This window comes from Nyctibius grandis, chromosome 1 (assembly GCF_013368605.1).
Source record: "Nyctibius grandis isolate bNycGra1 chromosome 1, bNycGra1.pri, whole genome shotgun sequence".
NCBI lineage: Eukaryota > Metazoa > Chordata > Aves > Nyctibiiformes > Nyctibiidae > Nyctibius > Nyctibius grandis.
In genome coordinates this window covers 31,665,513-31,685,422 of record NC_090658.1, presented here as the reverse complement: position 1 = coordinate 31,685,422, position 19,910 = coordinate 31,665,513, and the positions used below count along the sequence as shown (strand labels likewise).

At 41.2% G+C, this 19,910-nt stretch overlaps 1 protein-coding gene and 1 long non-coding RNA gene across 2 annotated transcripts in view; one reads left to right on the top strand and one right to left on the bottom strand.

The window, feature by feature from the left end:
* Positions 1 to 288: 288 nt before the first annotated feature.
* LOC137677573 (uncharacterized) lies at positions 289 to 4,451 on the bottom strand. The gene is made up of 3 exons (XR_011050290.1): positions 4,364 to 4,451; positions 3,582 to 3,706; positions 289 to 2,381 (listed from the first exon to the last, which is right to left on the bottom strand). It is a non-coding gene; the product is annotated as an uncharacterized lncRNA (long non-coding RNA).
* A 55-nt stretch (positions 4,452 to 4,506) lies between these two features.
* Positions 4,507 to 19,910, top strand: part of PPP1CB (protein phosphatase 1 catalytic subunit beta) — a 31,296-nt gene continuing 15,892 nt past the window's right edge. Inside the window, exons 1-2 of the mRNA XM_068424909.1 lie at positions 4,507 to 4,804; positions 17,896 to 18,027. Coding sequence (XP_068281010.1) covers positions 4,753 to 4,804; positions 17,896 to 18,027 — 184 coding nt within the window. The 5' untranslated portion in view covers positions 4,507 to 4,752. The remainder of the gene's footprint in view (positions 4,805 to 17,895; positions 18,028 to 19,910) is intronic.

The window sequence follows — 19,910 nt, the reverse complement described above, 5'->3', positions numbered from 1 at the left end:
TCTTCTCTGATTTCTCAGGAAAATTCAGAAAGCCCTGGTTTTACCTCAGTGTAGAAAAGTATTGTTGTTTCTTTTTTTTAAAATCTTAAAAAGATATAACAAAACCTACTATTTACCCAGCTTTAGTGCAAATACTGAGAAACGCAAAAGGGTCATAAAGTGCTATGGAGTATGATACAAAAATCGGAGATCTCCAAACCCCCTTGCTTTCTAACTTTCCTCACCGAAGTGGGAAGCTAGGTGCGGCTGGGTAAGGAGTCCGAAAGAAAACTCAATAACACCGGAGTGTGTTATTAAGCAGGCATTCTTTATTGCAGCGCTGGGCAGCACTGGGGATTATCCACCATGAGTGCTCCACCGGTTTGGCAAATTTTCAGAGAATATATACCATAACGTTATACATAGTCACAGGATTTCCGAGCAGTCATTTACATAGCCATGAGATATGCAAATGTCCGTTTGCATGCGCAGTTGTTTTCCCTGGTGGTCGTCGGGGGTCTTCAGATGAAGGCCGGTAGTCTTCCTCACTGTGTTCACTGATTGACCCCTGCTTCTGCGCAAACTCAGTCTGAGGATCACCTAGGCCACGTCCTTCGAGGTAGCTGTTGCAATTCCCTTATCTCATGCATCGCCCATCCTATGGCCCAGCCATCTGAAGTGAGACCATCCTGGAGCCTCCTTATCTTACAGCCATTACCACTTTTCAAATTGTAGAAGCTTCCCTTTGTTTTGTATATCTATGTTAATCGAGTGTCTAAGGTATTTTCAACATCCCTTGCTCTTGGGGACCCCAACTGTTTCAAGTAGGATCTGTTAATTTTCTGCACCTGTCTCTGAATCTAAACTTTTGGGACAAAATAGTGATAATTTATCTGCAGTATTTGCATGTTTTGAGATTACCTCAATACAGTTTCTTGCCATTTCTGACTAAAGATGTGAATATTTTGTAAACAAACTATCCTAAGAAAATACATTGCTTATTTGGATCACTAATTTCTGTTTCAAGTCCGAAACTGAAGAAGGCCACTGAGGAGGCAGCAGTGGTGCTTCAGCTATCGCTGCCCAGGGAGAATATGCTCCTAATTACATGCTGGAAAACTAACCACATGGCTCCTCCCGGCTTCCTCCTCCCCCCACCCGCGTAACAGCTGCAGTCAGCCCTGAGTTACAGTCGGCAAAGGGGATAGAGGACATTAGAAACAGGCTATAGTGACAGGATAACGCTGTAAAGTACTGCCGTGTGCTGTCTAGCAGGTAACTGATGACAGACTTAGGAGGGCAATGTAGCTGGGGCCATGGTTTTTGAAAGCAGCAGTTACAATGGCGTAGCAAATAACTTAAAAATGCACGTAGCACACTAAAGCGCAGGGAGTAGCAGAAGTACTGGCTGAACCAACATAAGGTTACTAGGAAGGAGTAGATAACATCAGAGATGCAGAGACAGTGCTCTGTAGCTGGGGATGCAACAGCCTCAAATGCGCAGCAGCAGCATAAGTTGAGAACTCATGTCTAGAGAGCCACAGTTCAGAGAATGACACTACGATATAATTTTTTGCCACCTTCTTTGGAAATTTCTGTCCTTCTAAATCTTCTAAACTCAGCAGAAGAGCAGTGCAAATTGAAGAACACCTTGAGATGGCACGCGGATAAGGAGAGGAAAGAGGGTATTTAGGGTAAATAACACAGAGACCAAGTAGGGGAAAGTTAGAGGCAAAGCCATGTTGGTGGACATGAGAGGAAATTTCAAAATAACTGAAAGGAAGTTTAGAAAGTTGAGCATTATTAATGAGAATTTGCCACAGGCACCAGCAACGTTCAGCTCCTCCTGCTACTTAAATCACCAGTTAGATCTCTTTTGTCTGTATCTGTGCTAAAAATTACCGAACACCTCCCCTGATCAAAGAAAATGCATTCAGTCCACGTTAACTATTTCTTTCTGAATCACAGAAGACAATGGGCTGCATTCTCTAATCTTTTAGTTCTATTTGCTGTATTGGGAATATGCCAACGTAAAACACGGGACCTGTCAAGTTTTACCCACTGAGGGAAAAACTCACATCCTTGTTTCCCTGCTTAAGCTATGAAGCAAGGCGAGGGCTGGGGTTGAGGGCAAACGTTACAGGGTTATGCAGCACAGTGAGGTGACCATCGTCCCGTTTGACAACCCACGTACAGCTGGGGGGTGACTCTGTCACCCAGCTGCGTTCCCACTGCATGGGCTGATGGAGAAGGAAGGCAGGCGTGCTGTGGTGTGTGAGCTGGGATGCAGCCGTGACAGGAACTGAGAGGCGTCCTGTGAGGTGTCGTACTTCTGACGTCAAAGGCGGCACCAGTGGGCTTTCCTCATCGCATGACCCAGTGTGATGCTATCCTTCAGAAAACTGAGAAAACAGAGAAGTAGTGAAATGGAGTAGGAAAACCAAGCTTCATGTATTTACCAGAGGTCCTCAAGAATGCAATGGTACGAGTTATACAGGTCAACGTGGGTTCAGATGAGATGTGGTAAAACAAAATAAGACATTGGCACAGCATCTACAAGGAAAGAAGTGAGGTATTTTTTGCAGCTTGCTCTGTTCCATAGCATCGCTGCTTATTAAATTATTTTGTTATTATGATATGCTGCTGAATTGTTTCTGGAACATGCTGACATGCCTAGTAAAAACAGTTGTTATGGAATTATGTTTTGCTCAGTGTATCAGAAAGTTTAGTATCTTCTGGAGTTTTGGAAGACAAATTAATTGTATCTTTATGCCACAGTGAAAGATAATTTCATATCCCCATTTTGTTGTCAATGCAGTATGTTCTGTGATAATGTAATATTATTATGTCTGAACCTGATGTTGCAATGGCTTAAAATAACCTTCAGGGCAGTTCGGTTGTGTGAAATGAAACTGGGACGATTCCTAAAAGCTCAAGAGGGACTGCGGATCTATTAGTTTTGGCAGCAATAAAGTAGTTGGGATAAGGAAGATCCTTTTAAAAGCTGAATAATTATTTTTCCTAGTTTGACGAAAAATGAAAGAAAAATATTTTAATTTAGATTTTCCCTACTAGCAGAATTTGAAAAATAAGAAAGGATAGCTGTATGTGTTTTCAGCAGATGATCTGGAATTCCATTTCTATATATGCTGCCTACAGATGGAGATACAAAATTAATTTTATTTTCTGGAGTTTCTTCCTCTTCCTTCAGTGTATCAAGTGAAACTTTATTGTCATTGCATAAGTATTTCAAAAGAGTCTTCTTTTACCTGACTGTCTGGACACCTAGCATCATCTGATGCCTAATCATTGCCCCGCCTTGCCCTAATTGCTTTTGTTTTGCTCATACTCATTTTCTCCTAATCAAGAGATAAAAAACTGGTTTTTGAAATTATTTAAGGTGACAGGATTTTGCTGGCTTGTACAGACCAATGGAAAAATTCAAGTTCAAGCTCATGGAGCTAAGTTTCTACATCAACATCTATATTTAGGCAGATAAGTAAGCGGCCTGTTTTTTTCTAGAACATCTGCATGTTGTTAATTTTGTCAACATACATGTATTTGTCTGCTGTCCCAGTTCACAAGAAGTTTTCACCACCTACATTTTAAAGCACTTCTCTGTCCATCCAAGGCAAGCATCTGTTGACAGTAGTATGTAAACTAACACGTCTTTAGAGAGTCTTAAAAGTTTCGGAATTCACCAAAGAAGTACTCTTAGCAGGTTCAGCTGCAATGAAACATAAGCCACATTGGTTAGGTTTTTCTGACAACTGTGTTAGAAGAGGGCTATAAAGAGCACAACTTGTCATTCCAATTCTGACAGATTTTTTTTAATAAATGGTGAGCTTTCACAGGCACGGTTTCAGCAGAAGAAGGGGTGACACACAGGTTACGCGTAGCCTGCCAGGACTCATTTTCTTGCCTTTTGTCCATAATTGATGGCTGCCAACCTAACCTCTTCTTAAGGTAAAGCCACCACTCTCCTGCAGTAACACGCTACGAGGAGGTGGGGCACCATTAGAAGTGCCAAGTACCCCCCCATCCACGATGAAGTCCTCGAAGCTGCTCCCCGAGGTATAGAGACAGCCGGCTGAGCTGCCCAGCCCCGCAGGGCTGGCGGCGGCAGCCGTCGGGACGGCAAAGGCTCCCTCATCCTGCACTCTGCAGAGGCCTGAAGGGGCTGACCCACAGCCGAGCCCACAGGAAGCCCCACGGGGCCTGGCTTGCGAGCCCCCCCGGCTCCGAGGCCCGGGCCGGGCAGAAAGCAAGCCAGAGAAGCCCGGCTCGGGGCGTAGGGGCTGGGCAGCTCCCTCCTACGAGACCCGCAGGCTGGCAGGTGACCAGTCCGACCCGCCGAGCGACGCCCGCAGCGCCGGCCGCTTACCAGGAGACCCGCGGGGAAGGAGAGGGGGGGAGGGCAGATAACTCTCTGCGCATGCGCCCCGGAGCCCGCCAGCACTTTCGGCGCCTGCGCGATGCGTGGAGCGGCGGCGGGTGAGGCGGGAGGGGGCGCATGCGCCCTGGCGGCTTCCGAGGCGGGGAGGAGGCGCAGCGAGGAGGGGCGGCCGCTTCCCCCCATTTAGCGGTGAGGGAGCGGGCGTGGAGCTTTCGGCTGCCAGCGTGGGAGCAGCCGGGTGGCCGCCGGGGACTGTCGGAGGGGGGTGGGGGGAGCTACTGTAGCTGCGGCCACCGCTCCCTGCTCCTCCTCCTCCTCCGTGAAGCGCCCTCCACCCCGCCCTCTCCCCGCCCGGGACCGAGTCTGGTGGCCACAAAATGGCGGATGGGGAGCTGAACGTGGACAGCCTCATCACCCGGCTGCTGGAAGGTGAGCCAGGCGCCGAGCAGCCCTGCCTGCCTGCCGCCCCACGCCCGCGCCGCGGAGGGCGAGGGGGCGCCGTCGCCTCCCCCTGGGGCTGCCGGCGGGCGGGTGGGGGGGAAGCGGGCGGGGCGGGCTCGCCCCGCGCTGCGGCCGGGGGAGCGGGGGCAGCGCCTCCCCCGCGCCGCCGGGGCCGGGGGGGGGCGGCCGGTGGTGGGCTCGGCGGTGCTCCGAGCCCCGGGCTAGGCCCTGCTGAGCTCCTCGGAGGGAGGCGGGCCGCTTTTAAGCGTCCTGTCGGCGCTGGTGTGCACGGGGGTCCCTCCTCCCTGTCTGGGTGAAGTAGCTGCGTTCCTATTTAAAAAAGAAAAAAAAAAGCCTCGCTTTCCTTCTTCCCTTTCCCCCCGCTGCAGCTGCCTGGCTTAGGGGCGAGCTGGCGAAGCCTCGCTAGCTGGGCTGTGGGCAGCCTTATCCCTTCCTCTGCTTCGGTTAGTCGCAGTCTTCCGTGTTTGAAATTGTGTGTAAGCTGCGTTAGGTATGGGGTTGTGCGTGCTTGAGTGTCGGTGGAAGCAGGGGGATTCAGTGGGCTGACATTCCTCTGCCTGCCTACGGGGCGGTCTCCAAAAGTGGCTCTCATGGATGGCTAATAAAAGCTATGAAGGGTTTTGTGTGTATTAAGTAGTGAGTCCTTCCGTTAAAGTAAGGAGGAAACTGACTTACTCCGTGCTTTTGGAGAAGCTGAGGAATTATGCCTAGCATTTTATTTTTCTTTAACTTATGTCTTGAATGTTTAGTCGTCTTAGGCCTCTTATCCCATCAGTCGTTCTTTCCACATTCAACAAATACCTGGTATGTTGGACACGAGAGTATGTGCATGGGTATGCACTGTTCACTTCCCTAGTTGCTGGACTCCTTGGATAGTTGGATCACTTTGCAGAATGCTTAAAGAAAGGAATTTCTAGAGTATGTACAGTTCTGGAAGTGAAACAACTTTTCTAAGTCTGAAAGTTTTGTTCATCTGAGTTACTACAAAGCAGAGTTTTTAGGGCTTTGAGGATTTTTTTAGTAGTTGCTGTCTGTTGTTTTTAGGTGTGAAACTTAATTATGAACAATAAAATCAATATTTTAAAATACATAAAGGCTTTGGGCAGTTATGCTTATGTTTGTAATGTAAGGTATGCAATGTAGTATAGTATGAAGAAACCTAAAGGTATCATCATCTGAAGTTTATCTTTGATCACCCAGATTAGTAAGTAGTTTTTTAAGACAAACCAAATAGTAACCCAGTAAACATTGGCTTCGCAGTGCAGATTTTCTTGGGACATCAGAATGCATGTATATATGTTGTGCTGGGTTTTTTGAGAGACATTTTAAAAATGTACTTCAAAGGAACTTTTCCTCTTCGCTCATCAGTGTAGTTACATAAATATAGATTGTTTTAATAGAAAGGGATTCTGCAGTGTTTTGTGTGCAACTTAGTGGATTGTTCTTAAATATTACTCTGCTTATCCTTTTTTTAAACTAAGACTTACAAAATAAGTGTTCCATACCTTCTAGATACACTATAAATAGTTGTGTTGCAACTTTCTAGCTTTTTGGGTTATGATTGGGTGCCTTGTGTCCGAGCAACCTAATCTGTGCTTTGTACTTTATAGTACTTTAATCTTTAGGGATATGTGTGTGCAACTTCTGAACCAAGCTTTGCTTATAATTTTTCATCTCTGTTTCTCAGTCTGTTTCTCCCTCTGAGCAGAGATTAGGAAGATTCTTAAGGGAAATGGGGTGGGTTTTCTCTGCTTGTCACCTACTAACAGTAGTAGGAGTGCCTTGCACAACATCTTGTATCTGAAAGCGTATAGATTCTTGCAGGTTTTATTTGGAAAAAATCCTAAGTTATTAAAAGAGTGCATTGTGTATGAACTGTTTTTGCTTCCATTTAACTTCTTTTATTCATTGTACTGCTAGCATATAATATTTGAAGCTGTGGTTCGAATAGTAGTGTTTCACAATGAAGCTTTTTTTTGTACAATTGGCAGTGTGCATTCTGGAGCTCATGCTGTTGCTTAGCTGACCTGTTCTGGTAAAGTGAGTATGAATCCCTCCCCACGCTGCTTGCGCAGAAAAATTTCTATTGACTCTTATCTCTGGAGCAGTTAATTAGTTTAAAGCAAGATTTTTGGCTCCATTACTCACACTTCAACTTTAACTTAAAGGATAAGAAACGTGGCTTTTGAGCTGTAAAAATGCACATTAAAATAATCAAAAGACATTTTAATGAAATGTCATGAGATACACATTTAGTCTTTTGAGATGCTTTAAGTGAAATAGATGGTTTTAAGTTTGAATAGCAGTCTACAATTGTCTCTCAGTGGCTACTGCACATAAATTTTAAAGGGTAGCAAATACATATCAAAAGCCACAGCAATAGGAAACTTCCCTGCTGTTGTTGGGTTGCTGTTTGGTGACATCTGTTTCTAGGCTGTGATATTAGCTGTCATGAGTTCTTGCTTTTACTTTGATTAGGTTACTCTAACTGTTTTTACCCTTGTTGCTCAAGGCTACATATCTCTTGGCTTATATGACACATTAACTTGCCTTTTGATTGGAATTACCTACTTAGATCATCTTACCCTCCGTGTGCTTGTTTTTTTTTTCTTTTTTCTGAGATACCAATATGAGATGGCCTGTGGCCAGGCTGCTTGGGAGAATTCATCAAGAACATCTTCCCAACCCTCAACACATGTGCATGCATGCTTATCTTGAATGTGTACTTGTTTTAGAGATCTTTTGAGTACTGAAAGCCAGATTGATTAACTCTTGAGTTAAATTGGGGATAGTTTTCAGGAAGACTCAACTGAACCATAGTGTAATGCATGGTGATAGTCTTCTAGGACATTAGCTTTTAATTTCCATGTCCGTTTGCATATACCAAGTTCTCATCATCTTTATTCATTGGTTAAGTGGTGAATTTAGGAATGGTAAGAGCTTGTTTTGAATTTACTTTTTCTTGCAATGTGTCTAGTACTTGGTTACTAGTTGGTGATACCTTATAAATGAATTCTGTCTGGAGGAAAGCAGAACTAAAGTGTATACTGTGTGCATAAATTCTGAACGTAACAATTCCTTCTCTTGCTTCTTCTGCCTCCAGACTTAAATTCCCATTCCTGTTTCTTTACTAGAAGAATGAGGGAGATGCTAGTGTTCTTAGATGTGTGCCAAACTGATCTTGGAAATACTTTTAGCTTTATTATAAGATTTCTTTTGATAAAGAAAACACTCATAAGTGAATCTGCAAAGATTTACAGGTCATGTAAACACAAAATTCCATAGCTTTGCTAAAATACTTTGACTTGTGTGTGACCATGAAAGTGAATAAGCCAAATCAGTCTTAAGACTGTTTCCTTCTTGCACTGGTATTCAGAATTCTAGTCATGGGTCAGAGTTTGTTGTGCTACAGTACCCGAAAAGGTGATCGCCTCATTTTTGCTTCAGTGTGCTGACTTTTTTCCTTGGTGGTTTTTTTTTTTTCCTACCTTCCCAGCTATGCCATCTGGTGGATAGATCTTCCCAGTCCATTCTAGCTGTGGACAGCACAGGGGTATGCACACATGTGAGACTGTCATGAGTACAGAAGACATGGAATAAGTTGTGTTTTGCCCTGTCTAGGCACGCCATGTATCCCTCTGTGGGAGATGCCCTGAAATTTGCAAAAATGCTGAGCTAAACTGATAGACCAGCCAGGCTCTAAGCTAATTTAAGCTTTGGTGATGTGTGGAAAAGTTCCCTATGTATCAAAGCAAGGATGCTGGAATAGGTATGACCTTAATTGTAAAGAGTGCTGTGGGGGTGTTAAGTAAGACTGCTGTATTTCTGTCCAGCTGTTGGTAAGACTGCCGTATTTCTGTCTGGTTGTTGGGCTTCCTGTTTCTGTTCTGTATATGTCTCTTAAAATTTCTGGATATAACGCAGCCCAGTGGGACTGGACTTTCTGCCCTTTCAAATATATAGGTATCTGTCTTGGTAAACACTAAGTAGTTTACTATATGGAAGAGAAAATGTACTTGGGGAAACCCAGATGAATATTAGCCTCAAATACAAGCTGGATTTCTGTGAAGAGGGTTTATTTATATAGCTGTACAAACAAATTTACTTTGTCTAGGCCAGACCTCTTGCTTGCCTGAATTTAGCTATCCTATTTCAAATTAACAACTTGAATTCATTTGATGGAACTTAATGTTTTAGAGCAGATCCACTTTAAACAAAATGATTTTTGGTGAGGCTAGGAGTGCTACTAGGTCTGATTAGTACTGATCCACCAAGAAAGCTGGGAGATACTTATCCAAGAAGAGAGTTGTCAAACTTCCAGTGGACATGAAGAATGGCTAATGCTTCAATGTTCAACTCAAAGTGTGATTTTTATGAATGCCTTAAAAGCTGGTTGCATAGTGTTCTTACCGTGTCATGTGATATCTTCTAAGAAAGCTGCAGCCTTCAGTTTCTTCTAATTTCAGAGGTCTTGCAGGTTGTGATAAAAATAGAAATTTGAATATTCAATTTTTCAAATGGAAGTTGGATTTTAAATGCGTATGAAATAATTGAGATTTTCCATATTAGTTTTAAATGCTGTAGAGCTACTAGGCTAAAGTATTATCGTCAGTGATGTCTTTCTTGTTTGGTTAGTGTCTTAACTAAATAACCTATCCAGCCAGTGTGATGGTGTGGTATGATACGGCAGCAGTGCTTGCTGTTCCACAGGCTCAGTATCTGATACTGAAAAAGAAAGGCAGTTGTAGAGAAGAAAAGTAGACCTTAATGATCTGTTGCAGAGCAATATAAACAAACCATGGTGGTGAACCTTGAATAAACTAGGGTTATTATTACCTTGTTTGGTGTGAAATAGATGGATAATCTGCTATTAAAAAGATAAACAAGGAAAACTTAATAAGGAATTTCTTGCAGAGGAAGTATTTTTGCAATATTCTTAGTCTTTAGAGAGAGAAAGAAAATGAGCAGTTTTCATATGTTTTGAGGAGGGTAGGTATTGTATTAAACGAGGAGAAGGGATAGAAAGAAGAATGATGTTTGTTTCTGTGTTTGTAGAGCAGTGCAGCTCTCGGCCAGTTCATCTTTAGCTTTATAAGTGCATGACGAATGGGATAGTCATCTTCAAAAATGGCACTGAAGGCCACGAGCCCAGTGTCAGGCAATGTGTGCTGACGTTCCTTTATTCTGGCTGGCTATCTTGCCACTTGAAGCTGATATGATTCAGTAACTGTTTCATTTAGATCTGCTGCAGCACGGTTTTTACTTGACTCAACCAGTGTCTTGCTGAGAGTACAGCTAAATCATAGTATAAAAGGAAGAAAGTCAGTTTTTGTTTAATGGAGATAAGAGGATTTGTAATACTTGATAGCTGCAATTAAATGCTCATTAGTCACCACTACAAATGTAGGTATGTAGCTTTTTAAAAGCGGGGAAAAAAACCCAAACCAAAACACAATATATGACTTAGCGCTGTGAAGTCAAGCGTGCTGTATGTGGCTATTACTCAGTAAGGTCAGATGCTGCACTCAGGGAAGGGGGGGGTGTGTGTATAGGGGAATCTACTCTGACGTGCCTTCAATGCGATACGTATCTGGTTCATAATTTGAACTTAGAAATGAACCTGTTTACTGCCTTCTCTTCCTGTTGTTTGATTTGTCTAGTACATAGGCTAAGCCATCTTTGTTTCACAGCACCATTTTCTGTGTGTTTTGTGGTTTTTTTTAATATCAAGCTTGATACGAAGCTTTTGTGTGTATATCCCACATAACCACATTAGTTAAATAACCTGAGAAATTGAAGAGGTGCAAAAGTCATGTTAAACTCTAGCTTTTTGTGTTATAGCCTAAGTAACTTCTTTCCTTGGTACTTCTCAGGAGTTATGAAGTAACTTTGTGATTTGCCTCTGCCTTCCTCAAATTTTAGGAATTTTATTAGCACTGCTTTAGAGGAAAAGAAAGCCAAACTTTGTGAAAGAAGCTGAAATTCTCTGTTTCATGAGATTAGTGTTCCAAGTGGACGAGAACAGGAATTGCCACTGCTTTGTATAATACAGCATAGTGAGAGGCTTCTACTTTACGCTTTGCTAGTTGCATGAGTTTTAGGTTCAAGTGTAATTAAGCAAACAGTAAATGTAGACCAGTAACAAGCATTAGTGTTATACATTTTGCTTACAGAATGGAGTAACTAATGTGATCTTGTCCTTCAGCCTTGAGTTCAGCAATTCTTGGAACTGTGCGCGATACAGAATGTCTGAGACCATAAGTTAGTTTGTGGAACCTCTGTGTAAGGAAGCAGGTGATCCCTGAAAAGCAAATATGATGGGCGAAGGTTGGTGTAGGGACACTTGAGTGTTTTCATGAGCTTATTTGGGTATACCCTGAAGCAAGTTTAGATACTAGTTTCTAATGAAGGTCCTTGTCCATGAACATTGATTCTGCTGGATCGTATGTATTTTAAGAATGTAAATTCAAGTTTGGGTAGAAGAAATTCATTGTGTGGTTATTTTCCTGGTTAGAAATTAAAGGCTTGGGCAGTCTTTTACTCTGCAGTGAATTTGTGTTTGATGTTAAATAAGTCCTACTAAAATGAGTTCACAAGCAATCACTGTGTTCTTCAGCAAAATACTTAATATCAAGGACATCCAGTGAAGGCAAATTTATTAAGATTTTAAGAGTGCTTGGATATAAAAGCACAATTCTTAAGGAAAAAAACTCCCTAGAAGGCTGCTGCTTCTATTTTTGGTGGAGAGTTTGGATGATGTACAATAGGAAAGGTACAGGGCTTTGCTGTGTACACCATGCAGAGGAGCTGTATATTCAGCCATATGCTTCTTACTGAATTGAGCAAAGCTCTGGCAGGGCTTCATATGTATTACTGTTGTCCACCAGTGTAACACAGGAATGAAAGCCATTCTAAGCTTAGTTCTGTTACAGCAATTCTGAAACTTTGTAAACTTCTGTTGCTGGCATAACTCTGTGTTTTGCTGCAAGATAGGGAGTGGCTGCTTCTGGATGACAGCTGAACAATTTCACAGAATCACAGAATGTTAGGGATTGGAAGGGACCTCGAAAGATCATCTAGTCCAATCCCCCTGCCGGAGCAGGATTGCCTAGACCATATCACACAGGAACACGTCCAGGTGGGTTTTGAATGTCTCCAGAGAAGGAGACTCCACAACCTCTCTGGGCAGCCTGTTCCAGTGTTCGGTCACCCTCACTGTAAAGAAGTTTTTCCTCATATTTATGTGGAACCTCCTGTGTTCCAGCTTGCACCCATTGCCCCTTGTCCTGTCAAGGGATGTCACTGAGAAGAGCCTGGCTCCATCCTCATGACACTTGCCCTTTACATATTTAAAAACATTAATGAGGTCACCCCTCAGTCTCCTCTTCTCCAGGCTAAAGAGACCCAGCTCCCTCAGCCTCTCCTCATAAGGGAGATGTTCCACTCCCTTAATCATCTTTGTGGCTCTGCACTGGACTCTCTCTAGCAGTTCCCTGTCCTTCTTGAACTGAGGGGCCCAGAACTGGACACAATACTCCAGATGCGGCCTCACCAGGGCAGAGTAGAGGGGGAGGAGAACTTCTCTTGACCTGCTTACCACACCCCTTCTAATACACCCCAGGATGCCATTGGCCTTCTTGGCCACAAGGGCACACTGCTGGCTCATGGTCATCCTGCTGTCCACTAGGACCCCCAGGTCCCTTTCCCCTACGCTGGTCTCCAACAGCTCTGTCCGCAACTTGTACTGGTACATGGGGTTGTTCTTGCCCAGATGCAGGACTCTACACTTGCCCTTGTTATATTTCATTAAATAAATTAAACTAAAACAATTTAAATAACAGAAAATATTTTGGGGGAGTAGAAGTTTTGCTTCCCAAAGTGAAAGACACTTTTTAAATCTAATGTAGGATTCCTGACTTAAAACCATGAAAATACATAGCTTGGATTTTAAAAACACTGAGAGCAGATAACTTCAGAAGATGTTTCCAAAATCAGTGTAAGAACTGTGTGTTTTTTTCCAAGTCATTGCTAATACCACCTTTGGCTTCCAAATCTGTTCTGCTCCTACTATTGAGAGACTGTTTAGGATTCATCAAATACTCCACAGTACTTTGAAGTACAAGAAATAAATAGTTAAATGTCGTAGTTGTTAATCACCAATCATTAAATATACCAGTGAATGTCGGGGGGAGTGTAAGCTTGTGGGAATTGTGTGCAATTTGTAAAATTGCATGCTTGTAGTCTTGTGTTGTGGTTTTGGGGGTTTTTTTTAGATATACTCTGGCAAAATAGATTTCTAAAGCCATAATTTCAGAAATAAGCTTGGCTAGAGCTACTGTGAAAAGAAGCAGAACCAGCTGCTTATTCCTTCACTAGTCCTGGTCCAAGTTCACAGTGAATGTATTCTCCAGCTTCTGGAACTATCTATAGGTTACATTTTTGTTTTCTTGTGCCTTTGTACTAGAAAGAAAAGATCAGTTCACTGTTGCAGGTTACTGTGTGGCCTCACAAATGCATATATGCCTACAAAAAAAGCAGAATGTAGGGAAAGGAGGAGGCTGCTCCTTAGCAATAATGCTGGCCCAATTTTTTATGAGACTTAGAAGTCTGTCTGGGTTTTAATGTTGTGCTAAAACTGTGAATGTTTTGTGCAGTAAACAGGACACGTGTGGTATTGGAGAACACAGTATAAATGCTGGGGACAGCTGTGCATACCACAGCTGATTTAGTAATTGAAGAAACTTCCATTAATGATGCCACAAAACGAGCAGCTTAGTTACTTAACTGACAGGCACACCAGAAATGGTGTGACAGAATAGGTTAAATGTATTATCACCAGTTCATGAAAGAGTATGGCAAAAAGTGATGCTTGTAGAACTTCCAACAGGCAGTTCTTGACCCACTTTCCTTAGTCTTATTTTCTTCCTCTCCAGTATTGCCTTACATAATCTGCTACTCTCTGGCATGAATTTGGAGGGATTAAAAAATAATTATTTTTGCTGAAGTTTTTCTTTCCTGCCACTGTGCAACTCATGTCTCTGATTACTAATTGCTATTAGTAGACTTGCTAAGATTGCTTATCGAAGGTTGTGTAGATGCAGAGACCATTTTAATATTGATTCGAGCAGCTTTTGGATTACTGTAGGATCTATTGTGCTAAAATAATAGCCTGACAGTGCAATGCATATAGTTGCTTTTAGTTCTCTATTCCCTGCTATGTCACTCTGCTTTAAGCTCCTTGCAGCAAAGGCTTGTTCTGGCATAGCACTACACACGTGGGATTGTGTATTACAACAGGAATTGCTGTCCCTACCGAAGACTTTTATGTAAATCAAAGCTTGTTTACAGCATCTGTTTCTTAGATTAAAGAGAACTAATTTACGTCTAATGTTGAGATGCTGTTTCTGCACAGGGTAGATGACAGCCATTAAAAATGGTTTTCCCAATGTTGTTAAAGGCTTTTTGTGAGCTACAGATTTTACAATGTGTGCAGCTATGACTTGTATGTTTTAAGAATGGTTAGCTATAGTAATTTATAAATGAGTCCAAAAAGCATCACTTCCACTCTTGACATAATTTTCATAACCTCCTCTTAAATCTGTTCTTGGGGATTTGGCTTTTGAAAAAACAAAGTGTGGTGAGAGATGGTCTTGTTCACAATCTATACAGTGCTCAGCTGAGTCAAGGAATAGTTCAACAAAATCCTCGTTGTAGTGTAAGCTGGCAAAAGATGTGCTTGGTCTTGCTTCTGTACTTGTGCCACAGCTGTTTTGGTTGACTACTTGGTGAAGCTTTTGGTGCCTTTGTGAATCCAATAAAGGGCTGAGGTTGCCAGGGTCACAGTAACTTCTCATTTTCCAATATGTAGTACCCTTATTGATGATCAGGGGATTGTGGGAGAAAACTTCTTTTCACTTAACTGTATTATTAATGATTATTCCTCGTGAAACCCCAGGCTTTGTATTTCTTCAAATGTAACTGAGCTTATATGTTTGCTATGTGGAGCTGCTGACTGTTCGGATGGAGGGGGGAGGGTGCCTTTGCAAAGGTGCAGTGGCCCAGATTTGTACCCTTCCCAAGGGCTCGAAGTAACTGCAATCATTAGGTGTGTGTTGTCTCCTCCTCTGAGTGAGATACTTGCCATAGTTGTAGAAACTTCTCTTATCTGGAGAATCCAAAGTGTGGTAATAAGTTACTGCCCTGTTTGTTGGTTTGTCTGTTAAGGGCTTGCAACATTTAAGTCTCTACTGTAAAAAGTAAAGAACTAACATCAAGACACTAGAGGCACTGACTATGGCAGTTAGTTAATTGTGAAGTCTGGAGCTGCGTGTTCACTGCCTGCTAGTGCAAAAATCTAGCAGCACTTAAAGGCTCAATCTGATAAAGCAATTGTTCCAAGTTTAAACCTTCATGTGAGTTTCAAAGGGAGCTAAAGGCTGGTGTTTTCAGAAATATTGATTGGATCAGTTATTTTAAGTATGAGTGCCCTCCTTGAACTGCTGTCTCAATTTTGGACTCTGTGCTTGGTCTGGTGCTACTCATGGTAACATTGATGTTGTGTATGGTGAGCTTTCCCGAGTTTGAGTTTTGAAACTAGAGTGGATGTAAGAAGTGTGTAGTTATGTCACTTCTTGATTTTAATCTACATTAAATGGCTTAATTCTGGTGTTGCAAAACATTGTGGAAGTACTTAAATACAGAATTTCGTTGCTTATCAAAACAGGTTAAAAGAATGGACAGTTTGTGGAGGAAAAATGGAACTGAAAAGCTGGTTGTGCTGTGTGCTTCTTTGGCATGACCTTGATATAAGCCATGGGTTTAAAATATAGCAATTGTTTCAATAAAATGGTAGCCATTGTAATACTAAGGCTGTTCTTTCATGTGGGAGCTGTTTTATGTATAGTGACAGTTTATTGTACCTGTCAAAATGAATTTCTGGTCTATGAAAGGAATTGTTACAAGCTACCAGAACGCACGTGTTTGAAAAGGCAGAGATTGTTGGAGCATTTTGGTACCTCACAAATTGGATAAAGTCCTCTGCAAAGCTGTCAAGCCTGAGATTTATTTTCTTTTTGCTAATAATACCCATGGGGCTGAAGATGTATGTGTAAGTGCATCACTTAGTAGACGTTTGAGATGTGATGAAATGGAAGCCTATAGGCACTTACTGTTTTCTAGTCACCTTGATTGTGTCTCATGTCTGCCTTTGTATTCTTTTAATATGTAATCCAACATCTTAATGCACGAAGAATAACAAAAAAAAAAAGTTTTACTAAAAAGCTGTTTGCTTTCTCAGTATAGTTGAAATCTCAAAAGGAATGTGACTTAACCATATGGTAAATATCACCTGATACTGATTCAGAGTTTCACTGAAAGAAGTCCTGTATGCCACAGCTTTGTTCTTGTGGGATTCTAATGAGCGAAGTATTTCCAGTGTATCCTTGCTGCAGGTAGACTAGCCCTCCTGCTATTACAGCACTCAAACTGGCTGTCCCAGGATCTAGTTTCACATCTTCCCTGCTTGAGGAAACCATTCTTTATTCTGCCTTTTCACATGTTCCTGTGGCTGCTTCCTAACCTCAGTTTAACAAGTGTGTCTGGTGTTTATTAAAAATAAAAAATAAAAATTCATAGCACAGTGTTGGAATGGTCAGATGTGCAGTTAGACTGGGAGAAGTATGTAGAGATAACCAGAGCAGAGCTTTTTGAGCTTAGCACTTTGGACTGTAGTGCTAGATGATTGAGGACAAACGGTTTCCCTCATATCCTTTTTTTCCCCATTGCACAATGTAGATGATGATACTGATCTCTTCTGTAAAGTATGTTTTTTAGGAGCTAAGCAGAAATAAAAGGAAAGGGAGGTTGTATTTATTTAAAAAAAAAAAAAAGTTGCAAGCTTAATCTTTTTTGGAGAGGGGAAGCACGCAAGCCAGGAATGTATTTTATGTGTGAAGAATTAGTTTTTGCTATTCGGTTTGTAAATCTATCTTATTAGACTTCCTGAAGTTGCAGCTAAAATTTTTATGGAGTAGTGTCTTACGATGTTTGAAAGCATTTGGATTTGAACTGGTAAGTTTCATACCACCTTCTATTGTAGATACTACCATGGCTTAATGCTGAAAGTTGCTTCCATCTACAGCAGCCGGCAGACCAGGATGTTCACCTGTTGTGGACGCTGATGCATTCTGGCTTGTTAGTTTGAACTCTGAAGTTTGGTTTATGCTGAGATGCAAGACTGAACTGGATCACCCAAAGTGCAGGCACATTTGTTGCATTTTGCTGTCTCATTAAAGACATTTTAAAGCCTCTGACAGAGGAATCGTATAGATAGTTGTGGAAAGAAGCAGCTGCAGATAAACTTGCCAGAGGATGGAACGCAATGACATGTGAATGCTTTTGAAAACCTGCTGCTAAATATAGGTCTGAGTACCTGACTTATTGGTTTAGGAATTCAGTTTCATTCTAATTACCATGTCTTTGTTTGGACGTAAAGGTTCCAATACCTCAAAAGCAATTGTATAAGAATGAAGGTTTCATCAAACTTTCGTAGTTTTTAGAGTGATGTTCCTAATGCGGCAATTTCAGCTGCCAAAAGTGTAAACATGCCTGTGTTTTTTTCTTTGTATTTAGCTAGTCCTGTTGAACTTAACAGTCCTAAAGAAGTTTATTTTGTGCTAATGTGAGAGTGTTTTCAGGATTTCCATCCTCAGGATGTTTTTGCCTGTTGTGGATATTCTAGCATAATGGGATTGTTAATTTAAACACTTTTTGAAGTTGGTATTTATCCAAATGTGGACAAAAGCAAGGCTTAAATTGTTCTCTTCTGAGAGCCTGACTTAACAGGAATGCATACAGACCTTTAAGCACAGGTTATCACAGTATTGGAGATTAATATTAGAATTTTTTGGAACATGTATTTCCAACACATTTGGTAGATATGTTGGAGTGTGCTGCTGGCTTTTTGTCAAATACAGATTTCAGATACAGCTCATCTGCAATTACCTATTGCTGTGTATCTATGTGGTAGTCACCTTCAATTGTTAAACGTCTTGTTTCAGTACGAGGATGTCGTCCTGGGAAGATCGTTCAGATGACTGAAGCAGAAGTTCGGGGCTTGTGCATAAAATCACGGGAAATATTTCTTAGCCAGCCAATTCTCCTGGAACTAGAGGCACCTCTGAAAATTTGTGGTATGTAAACTTCATCTGTATGTGTTTTGTGTAGGTGTTTTAATCTGTGTGCTGGGTGGATTGGAAGGATACTGAGATAGGCAAGTGACCGTGACTTGGGTGATACGGATTAGAGTGAGGTCTTCACAGTCTTAAATGTGATTTTCAGCTTAGATTGGATTAAGTCGAGAAGACACAGCTAACAGTTAGTAGATTGCTGATGCTCCTGGTACTATGTAGGAGCAAGTTCTGTTGGCAATAAGGGCTGCTTGTGTCCTCATGTAATGCAAATTTTGCAACCTGTCCCTTCTGCTTTCCTAGGGGCTGCTTGCACAGAGCTGCTACTCTTTCAGTCACTATTTCAAAAAGCAGTTAGCTTCTTTAAAAATAGCAAATGTTTAATGTTGTAGTTGCTCTCTTCAAAGCATAAGCAAAACAAAGATCTTTACATGTGTGAAATGGAACGCTTCAAAAATAGTGTTGAAGAAAGAATTTAGTCCTTCAATTGAAAAAATAAAGCTGGATGCAGACTGTTAAACTAGGGTTAGTTACCATGTAATAAATTCCTTGAGCTTTATAGCATGTTTTAACAAACATTGTTATTGATGTCAAATATGGATAAAATGTGTGTGTTCTTTACCTCTCTAAACCTTTATAAGATACTAGACTTCTTCAAAAGTACACTGTTGTTAATAGGTATGCAAGCTTGTTAAAAACTATTGCAAAAGTAATGTAGATACTGGCTTGTAATCATCCTTGAAGTTATTAACAGCAGACGCAGTCTTAGGAAGCATAAAATTTCTTGAATTAGGCTTCTTAAAGTGTCATAGTATTAAAATTGAAGCAGTCTCTGAATTTGTTGTTACTAACATGCTGAAAGATAGATTAGCTTCTTCCTGGCAGACCTAATGTAGCAATGTTTCTTATATTAAGATAGGATATTGCCAATTAAAAATTCTAAAAAGCACTAATGGCAAAGTCATTTTTAAATGACTAATTGCTTGGTAGGGTGGAGAGGAAAAACCAGACGAGCTTGCTTAATGACATAAAGTTGAAGGTAAAATCCAGCTTTACCAAATAGTGTTTATGCTATGCTGCAAAGACTACAGTAGTCTCATCGTATTCCTAGATAAAGAAAATATGAAAACTCAAATCAAATATTTAGATTGTAGATAAGTCAAGGTCTACAAAGCATAATTAGCCGCCTTCAAAGTTAGTTTCTCATTTGCTTACATCAAGGCGATTGAAAGGGCTGTTAGATGCACAATAACAGGGCAGCAAATGCACAGTCAAATAAGGCATTTGTTATTTTTAAATTGGATTTCAAACACAGTGATAGCACCAAGAAATGTTAGGTCCATCTAAATTTAATATTAGAGCAATTGTCAAAGATACGTTTAGAAAAGCGAAAGAAAGATGATCACTTTCACCAAAAGCAAAATATGCAACTGTACTGCTTTGAACTACTATTTTAGTGTGTTCAGGCAATGCCTGAGGAACCATTATAGGATTGTCTTCTCTTGTAATCAAGTCAGTTCAAAATAAGCTTTTACATCTTGAATGGCTGTGTTTTAATGTAAGATGAAAGATATTCTTATGTGAACATTTTAAAATAGGTGTGGTTGTTCCTGTAAGGCTTTGTATCTGCTAGACTTCAACTTGTGCACATATGAAGCTGTATTTTAAAATGCCAAGTGCCTTGAATGGAATAGTAAATGCTTTGGTCCCTTTACAAAACTGTTTCTATAAAATGTTTCTTCACCATTTGAGTGCTTTGATCCCTCTGGCTCATGTGTGTAACTGAAAGTAGTTCTAGACAATGAACACAATTATAATTCTTTCTGTAGTGTGTTTACTTGGTAGTTAATTCTGGTGGTGGTGAACTCTGGGGACTGTATTGATAA